The 8,055-nt window shown below is 51.8% G+C and overlaps 3 protein-coding genes across 3 annotated transcripts; 1 reads left to right on the top strand and 2 right to left on the bottom strand. All coding sequences in view use genetic code 12, as the record gives it.

The window, feature by feature from the left end:
* Positions 1–1,415: 1,415 nt before the first annotated feature.
* On the top strand, positions 1,416–2,657 carry XOG1 (glucan 1,3-beta-glucosidase; the record flags this gene model as incomplete). The annotated part of the gene is made up of 1 exon (XM_034155997.1): positions 1,416–2,657. The coding sequence occupies one exon, from the start codon at positions 1,416–1,418 to the stop codon at positions 2,655–2,657; it is 1,242 nt and encodes a 413-aa protein (XP_034012027.1).
* Positions 2,658–3,402: 745 nt separating this feature from the next.
* DIURU_003254 (uncharacterized protein) lies at positions 3,403–4,656 on the bottom strand (the record flags this gene model as incomplete). The annotated part of the gene is made up of 1 exon (XM_034155996.1): positions 3,403–4,656. One exon carries the CDS (start codon positions 4,654–4,656, stop codon positions 3,403–3,405), a length of 1,254 nt encoding a protein of 417 aa, XP_034012026.1.
* A 1,823-nt stretch (positions 4,657–6,479) lies between these two features.
* DIURU_003253 (S10 family peptidase) lies at positions 6,480–7,910 on the bottom strand (the record flags this gene model as incomplete). Its single annotated transcript, XM_034155995.1, has 1 exon — positions 6,480–7,910. One exon carries the CDS (start codon positions 7,908–7,910, stop codon positions 6,480–6,482), a length of 1,431 nt encoding a protein of 476 aa, XP_034012025.1.
* Positions 7,911–8,055: the final 145 nt, after the last annotated feature.

Below are 8,055 nucleotides of genomic sequence, written 5' to 3'. Positions count from 1 at the left end.
CTCCCTCCCCCCACCGACCAGCACACGCCCGCCCCGGGGTCCAGGGACCGGAATCGGACCGCGCCCGTCGGATCATTGGCGACGTTGGTGATAAACGTCGGCGGCGGGGCTTAGCGCTGCCAGCAATTACCCGGCGACGGTTGAGGGGGAGGGGCGAAGCGGCCCATGGCGCCATCGGGTACCATCAGCGCTGTGGGCGCAACCGATCGCCGCGCTCGTTGCGCTGATGGCGCCGCGCCGGCGCCGGTAGTAGGGAGACGACACCACAAACCCCGTCGGCTATTGTTAGAAAACCAAAAAAGCTTAGTAGCGGGTTGCCAACCACGGTCCAGGGTTTCTTACCGATTTCTGTCCACAGGGCTCACAACCTTGGTACTTCACGGTTGCTTTTCTGCGGTTTAGAGTTTGTCATCCCCCATCCGAGCCCCGTGTCGCTGGGCGCCCAGCGCTGGCGGCTAACGGCGCCGACAGCGCTGGCAAGAAAGGTGGAATTCGTCAGTGTAGTAGTAGTAGTAGGTGGCGCCGTTTCACTTGGGCGCGATGGGCGCTTTGGGCGCTTTGGGCGACGCGCCCCCCCGTGTCGCCGCCGGTGCGAATGGCGCTGCTGTCGCCACCCGCTCCCTGAGACACCCGCTCCGTTCTGGGACAAAATCATGCCTGCCGCGATCAAGGAGAGAGAAAAAAAAAAAAAATCACCAAAAAATATCATTCACACCTCTTGGCCAGCCTAGCGACGCGCCCGCCGACACCGCCCCCAGCGCCAGCGCCGCCGGGCGCTCTGCGCTCTGCGCTCTGCTTTGGGAGGCCAGCGCCACAAAGCGCTCGTACTCTGCTGTGGCCTCTGTTTACCCTAATCCGCCCTCCCAGTGGCTCCTAAACCTCGTATCGGCGGAGCGCTCGCAAAACGTCACCGTCGGTTTCGGAGGGGCACCCGGCGCCCCTTCCAGCAGGGCACAAACATTCCTTGCATGGTGCTGATGCTGGCAGGGTTTTAGCCGCCGCGATTACGTCACCAGGTGTCGGACAAAACAATCGGCAACACAATGGCGTGGGCACGCGGGTAAAACGCTGGCAACACAGCACTCGAAGCCAGCAGCAAATCACCACCTAACACTCTGAAACACACAGTGTAACAACCACATTTTTGGCATTAATTATCCTCTAATTTAATTGGTGTATGGCGTGGTTGTTAGTAGTCTGTGGTAACCCCTCGGGAGCCCCGCCCCATGTGGTTTTTCCTGGTGCTGAAAGCAGGTACCTGAGGTTATGCACCCACGCGCTCTGCAGGCAGCCACCCACATCCACACTCTGCACCCTCTGCGAAGGGGGGGGGTGGCCTGCCCCAGCGCCACCAGACGCCTATATAAACCCCCACCACTCCCGCCGCCCTCATCTACTAATATACCGATATTTTCATGTTGCTCTCGACGTTGGTGACGGCGGCGTTGGCCGTGGCGGCCCCGGCGACGAAGTTCGTCAAACGGTTTGACTCGTGGGACTACGAGCACGATAAGCTCCAGGGGGTCAATTTAGGCGGGTGGTTTGTGTTGGAGCCCTATATTAATCCGCTGTTGTTTAAGGCGTGCCCGGGGGCGGTGGACGAGTACACTTTGACTCAGGCGTTGGGTAAAAAGAACGCCCAGATCGAATTGGAAAACCACTGGGACACCTGGTACACCAAGCAGGATTTCCAGGATATTAAGGACGCTGGTTTGAATATGGTGCGTATCCCCATCGGCTACTGGGCGTACAAGTTGCTTGACGACGACCCTTATGTTCAAGGGCAAATTAAGTACTTGGACCGCGCCCTCCAGTGGTGCCGCGAGCTCGATTTGAAGGTGTGGATCGACTTGCACGGGGCTCCCGGGTCGCAGAACGGGTTCGACAACTCCGGTAAGCGCGATCTGTACGATTTCCAAAAGGGGCTGAACGTCGATACTACCCTCTGGGTGTTGCAGCAAATCTTCTGGAAGTACGGCCACGGCACCTACTACGATACCGTGATCGGTATCGAGTTGTTGAACGAGCCGTTGGGCCCGATTTTGAACTTGGACAACTTGAAGACGTTCTACACCGCCGGTTACAAGAACTTGAGACTGACGGGTCTGGCGACCCCCGTGGTGTTCCACGACGCCTTCTTCCAAGATAAGGGGTTCTGGGACCTGTTTTTGACCGTCGACCAAGGCTACTGGTCCGTTGTGCTTGATCACCACCACTACCAGGTGTTCTCTCCTAAAGAATTGGGGCGCAACCAACAAGAACACATCGACGTTGCCTGCCAGTGGGGCGCCAACGACTCTGTTGGTTCCCACTGGGCCGTATGTGGTGAGTGGCTGGCAGCTTTGACTGACTGCGCCCCCTGGCTTAACGGTGTCGGCAGAGGTGCCCGCTGGCTGGGCGACTACGACAACTCGCCCAAGTACGGGCTGTGCGACGAGTACCTCAATTTGGACACCTGGTCCGACGACTACAAGAAGCGGGTGCGCCAGTACATTGAAGCCCAGTTGGACGCCTTTGAACAAGGTAAGGGGTGGATCTTCTGGAACTGGAAGACCGAGAATGCCCCCGAGTGGGACATGAAGCAGTTGGTCGACGCAGGGATCTTCCCCCAGCCGTTGTCCGACCGCCAGTACCCCGGCCAGTGCTCCAAGCATTAAGTTCGATAGAAGGTGATGAGTTAATTTTTCAAAAAAGAGGGAGTTATTAAAATGATCCCTGGAGGAGTCTACGTTACGTGATTCTCTCTCTATTTTATACAGCATATACACAGTTAATGATACATCGGATAGACAAATAATCTCAATTTTTAACATCCTAACCTTGATAGATCTTAACCTTGATTGAAGATTTGACATCTTAATCTTGATAGAAGTGTCTAATCCATTCTGATCGGTCTTAGTCAAAACGAACAATTTAGTCTGGTCTTAGAGAATTTCCTTTAGTCAAATCTTAGACGGGTAATTTTTCCGGAATGCTAACATTCCCTGGAAAAATGTTTAGTTTAATTTTAATTCCCTGCGGTGTTTACAAATGAAATTATCCGTGTGCCCTGGGCATTTACACGATGCTAGATTGCGCGTGTGTGCAGGGTTCTTATGCGCCAGCCCGCGTCGCTGGTCGAGACCACCCCAGAAAGCCTAAATATAGCGGCATTACCAGCAACACCACGCTACCACTAATAGGATACAAATGTGGCAGAATAAAGGGAAATCTTAGTAAAGCTTTGTCAATCAACTAACGCTAAGTAACAGCCTGGTTTAAATGCTCTAATTATTTCTCTGGAATGATCTCAGAGCTTAATTTGGCAGAATCGAAATTATTGAGACACAGCCTCGCGCAGCAACCGCTGCTTTATGAATATATTATCGTATACGTGATGTTGATATTTATCTGAAACGGCATTCAGTGGACCAAGCCCTTCTTGGCGTCGGCTACCGTCGTCGCCAACGCCGCCACGAGCACGTCGCTGGCCCGGTAAAAGTCCGCGGCCTCGGTGTACACCTGGCACGAAAACCGCGCCCACAACTTGCCGTTATGAGCGATCCACGGCACGAACTGGCGGCGGTCAAGCATGATCTCGCCGCTGTAGTTGGACCAGGCGTCGAAGTTATCGGCAAACTGCTGGTAGGGGGCGTCGAAGCGGTCCAAGGGGATTTCGACGGTGACCATGGCGATCTTGGGGTCGTTGTGAAGGTACTGAGTGCCCCACTTAGCGGCTAGGCGCTCACCGACTTCGGTGGCAAGGTCGCCACAGTATTTGTGGATGGCGGCTTCGCCGCCCACTTGCTCTCTAAAGGCAATGGCGGCGGGGATCAGCGCTATCTGGGCATAGTTGTTGGTCCCGGTGAAGAAGAAATGGTTAATAAGCCAGTCGTCGTCGTCGGTAGCGTCTGCGGGCTCGACGTACGAGTGGGAGATCGGCAACGTCTCGACCTGGTGCCAGTGGCTGCGGTCGATATAGAGCATGCCACACCCGCGAGGGACCCCGAGCCACTTGTGGAGACTGCTGACAAAGAAATCGGGGCGTGTCTCGCTAAGATTGAGGGGTAAGAGACCGACACTGTGGGCGGCATCGATGAGCGAGAGCACCAGGTGCTGGCGACAGAGCTCCACCAACCGCGGAAAGGGGACGGTGACTCCTGGCATCAGCAGCACCGCGTCAAACATGGCCAATTTGGGGCGGTGTTCGGTGAATGCCGCGGCAAACTGGGCCACTACTTCGTCGTCACTAATCGGGTAATTTAACTCCACCACCACCGGTTCCACGCCAACGGTATTCCTAAGGAACGCTACCGTCTTGGCACAGGCGCCGTACGACGTCAGCGCAATCAACACTTTATCGCCGGCTCTAAACTTAAGGCTTCGGAGCACGGTATTGACCCCGGTGGTGGTATTATTCACTAATGCAAGCCACCGGTAGTCGCAGTGGACTAAATCTGCAAGCAGCTTAAGTGCAGCAACGTAGTCGTCCCGGAGCTGGATGCGGCAGTAGCGGTCGGGGTAGGCGGCGTCGGCTTTTACGTGGGTGAAATAGGCGTCGTATACGGGGTCGGGCGTCGCCCCGTACAGCCCGTGGTTGACGGGGTTGATGTTTTCGTCGAGCGAGGCGTAGTAGGCCTTGCGGAACTCGTGGCCAAAGGGCACGGGGCGTCTCATTTTAATTGGTGGGACAATGGGAGTAAAGGGTCTCCCCCCTTTGTGGAGAATGCTGTCTATATAAAGCAGTGCGTACGGCAGCCCTGGACTGTGTGCAGGACGTGATACATATCACTGCAACCCCGATCGGAGAGCCGCACCCCCGCGTGGATCAAACGGGTAGTGCAAACGAAAGGTAGAACTGTAAATGAGGGGTGGAAGCCGCTTTTGCTATAGTTTTTTGTGATAGTATTTGCTTCAGTTTTGGCAAAACAATGTTGTTGGATGCTAACGGTGAGTCATTGACGCTAACAATGACTCAACAGAAAGTAATATGCAGTGCTAGCGATCCAAAAGGATTTATGTGAATGTAATAACTCTTCTCCCCATTCTTTCTTGTACTTTGCCTCATATCAGTATGGGGATTTCCACTGTAGCGATACCAGCCTAGCATTCCAACTAGCACGATCATCAGTGATGACTCGAAAGAGGCATTAGTGAAGCAAGGCTTCTCTAATCCTTCATTCTTATCCAACACTAACGGCATTGATTCCTTGAGTCCAACATCATAAGTTTACGTCTCGAAAACAATAATGCCATTGAGGCGTTCTTAATGCCTTTGCGTTAAAGTCAAACAATGGCCAATCGCAGCTGTCTCAGACGGAAATACACACACAACGTAAACTGCAAAAACACACGAGGTCGGAAGGAACTTGCCCATAAGACATCAAGACTTTGTAATTTTGTGGGTTTTCCTTTGGAAAATTGTGGAGATTCCTGATGCTGGCGTTAAAAGCCATAGATTCACAAACTGGGGTGTGAATGATACACACTTTCAGGAAGTAGATTCAATGGAAAACTGCAATGCATTTCACGACCAATGAAGATCAGTCATCGGTCCAGCAATGGCAATTGTTTTTCCATTGTGTATTGCGTCTGGTGTCCCCTCAAAAACAACCCAATTAAATGCTTACGCATAACAAATTAAGTAGCATCAGTCGTTTCCAATGAAAATTGAATGGATCATTCCATTATAGCTTCCCATTGATGTGTGATGGAAAGGTCAACCTCTATCGATGGACACGTCTGTAGCGATTTTCACGAAGCGCGTCTCACAACAACAAACATTGTCCTGTTGACGAGCCCCACATTCATCGTGGCTACAACAAACATTACATTGTTCGAAAGATAAAGAGGATGGAGTCATGATTGTCAACTTACACAATTGTCTTTGACTATGGACGTTTTGAAAGGAGTTACGGAAGAAGGTCGGCAACCGTGTCGACAAAGCTTGCTTCTTAATTGTGATGAGAGTTTTGGCTTTTGAGGATTTATAAGAGACTCCAAGACACCACGGTTTTAATTGGATAAGCAAATGACCCAGTTTGAAGCTTTACTGACTGATACCGACGAGACTGACTCTCAAAACGAAACGCCGAACCCATGTTCCTGCAACAACGAACAGAAAACTAACAGAGGGGCACCGGATATTGATGCTGCGATCACGCTGGTGGATGATGCAAAGAATAATGCAGTTTCAGATTGCAAAAAGGCAAAGGGTACAGGACTTCGGACAATCATCGTTCCACTCAAGTACGTTGACAGAGGATGGCTCGACCGATTTCCTGGATTTCCTCAGACAAATGACGTAACGGCCTGAGCGTCGGCTGCAAAATCCGTAGCCCAGAATTGGGCTGCGAAAAACGTAACCCAGAATTGGGATGAAAACTTGACTACTGGTACCCAGGATACGACGGTCCCTTCAGAACATAATGTACAATAAAAATGTGTGTTAAGGATTTTGATTGGCTTTGTTTTCCTGTCGAAGAAACATATTTGCTGTTTCAGTTGCCTGTTAAACTGTTCGTAAAGGCGTAGTCCTTGGCGAGCCATTTGGTCAACATGTCGAAGGCGTGGGCGGGTTGGTCCGACGGTACCATGTGGCCAGCGTCAAATACTCTTACAAACAGGAAGTGGGCATAGTTGGTGGCAAGCCCCGCCGCTTCGCCGTCAGCAGTGATCCACTGGTGAGGTTTGGCTTCGGCAAACTCGCGACCGTACTTCCACTCAAGCACTTTCGTCCACGCCTCGTTACCCAACCAATTGCAAATCCAGTCCTTATCGCCAGCATAGATGAGTACGGGGATATCTCTGTCAAGTAGATCAGCCACATACTCGTGGAACGGGCGTACATGGTCAGCCGTAGTCGAAAACGTTTCCGAGACGCTGTGATTACACAGCACAAACCCGTCGACGGCGGCCCCTACTTGGCGAATCACTTCAGGTTTCCTTAAGAACTCCACCACTCGATTGCTGAGCTCATCACAGTCGACTTCATCACATTTTAACCGCATATCGTAGGGACTACGGTGAGTATCTTTATAAGCAGAGCGCATAAGATCCTCACACAACAGGTCGGCAAACTGACACACGCTGACGTTATTTGAGGCGTAGCAGTCCTCTATGGCCTTGACACATTTGGGAGTATCCATTGTCATCTGTTCACACGCAGTGGCATTTACCACAGCAGCCACACCGCCTAAACCACACACCATCGGCTGGAAATAGGGCCATTGCACTAACGGGTTGGTGTTGCCGTTACCGATAATCACCGATGTCAAATTGAATGATCTCTCTGAGTGGTTAAGCACTTCCTGGGCGAAAGTAGGGAGATAGTGGCCACCATATGATTCGCCGGCTAAGTGGAACTCTCTGCCCTGAAACTGAGGGAACCGCTTAAAGAAGAGTTCAAGAAACACGTAGACATCGTTAGCAGCAGCATAGGTCAGATTGTGGTAGGCTAAGGGGTCGTCAGTATACGAATACCCTACACCCACTGGTTGGTCCAAAAACACCACCAGGGCATTATTATTCCACGAGTAAGGGTTAAACTCAGGCTCAATGTTAGCATTGATCAACGACGGACCTAACTCTCGAAACAAACCCGTGGTCAGCGAACACCCTGGTCCCCCGTTAAGCCAAAGAATTACGGGGTCAGTAGCCGGGTCGTTGCGCGACTCAAAGAACCAGTAAAAGAAGTGTTTCTGCAGCAGTTTCACGTCTAAGTAGCCGGTATAGTAGTTGACATCATCAAACTTGTAATCGGACTCGGATAGTTGTGGCTGGAACACTCTGAGCGTGTAATTAGGGTGTTCCTGTATTTCTGAGATATCGTATGTGGGACCCGTATCCACGTCAAAACCATCGTCAAATACCGAAATCGATGCTGTAACTGTAGCTATCGTAGCTAGCCACCCAATGCTAGTCCACCTCATCTCCACAAGGTTCCGATTTGGTGTATTTCAGCGCATTAATGGTTATCTGGGGAGTGGGGGTCAGGGGACAATTGGAGTGTATATAGTGTGGAGCCGTGCAGGCAAGTGGATGCAAAAGAACGCGTCTAATTCGAAGGGTAGTGAT

This window comes from Diutina rugosa (genome assembly GCF_008704595.1).
Source record: "Diutina rugosa strain CBS 613 chromosome Unknown scaffold19_size194765, whole genome shotgun sequence".
In the NCBI taxonomy this organism is placed as follows: domain Eukaryota; kingdom Fungi; phylum Ascomycota; class Pichiomycetes; order Serinales; family Debaryomycetaceae; genus Diutina; species Diutina rugosa.
This window is presented reverse-complemented; position numbering and strand designations above follow the sequence as displayed.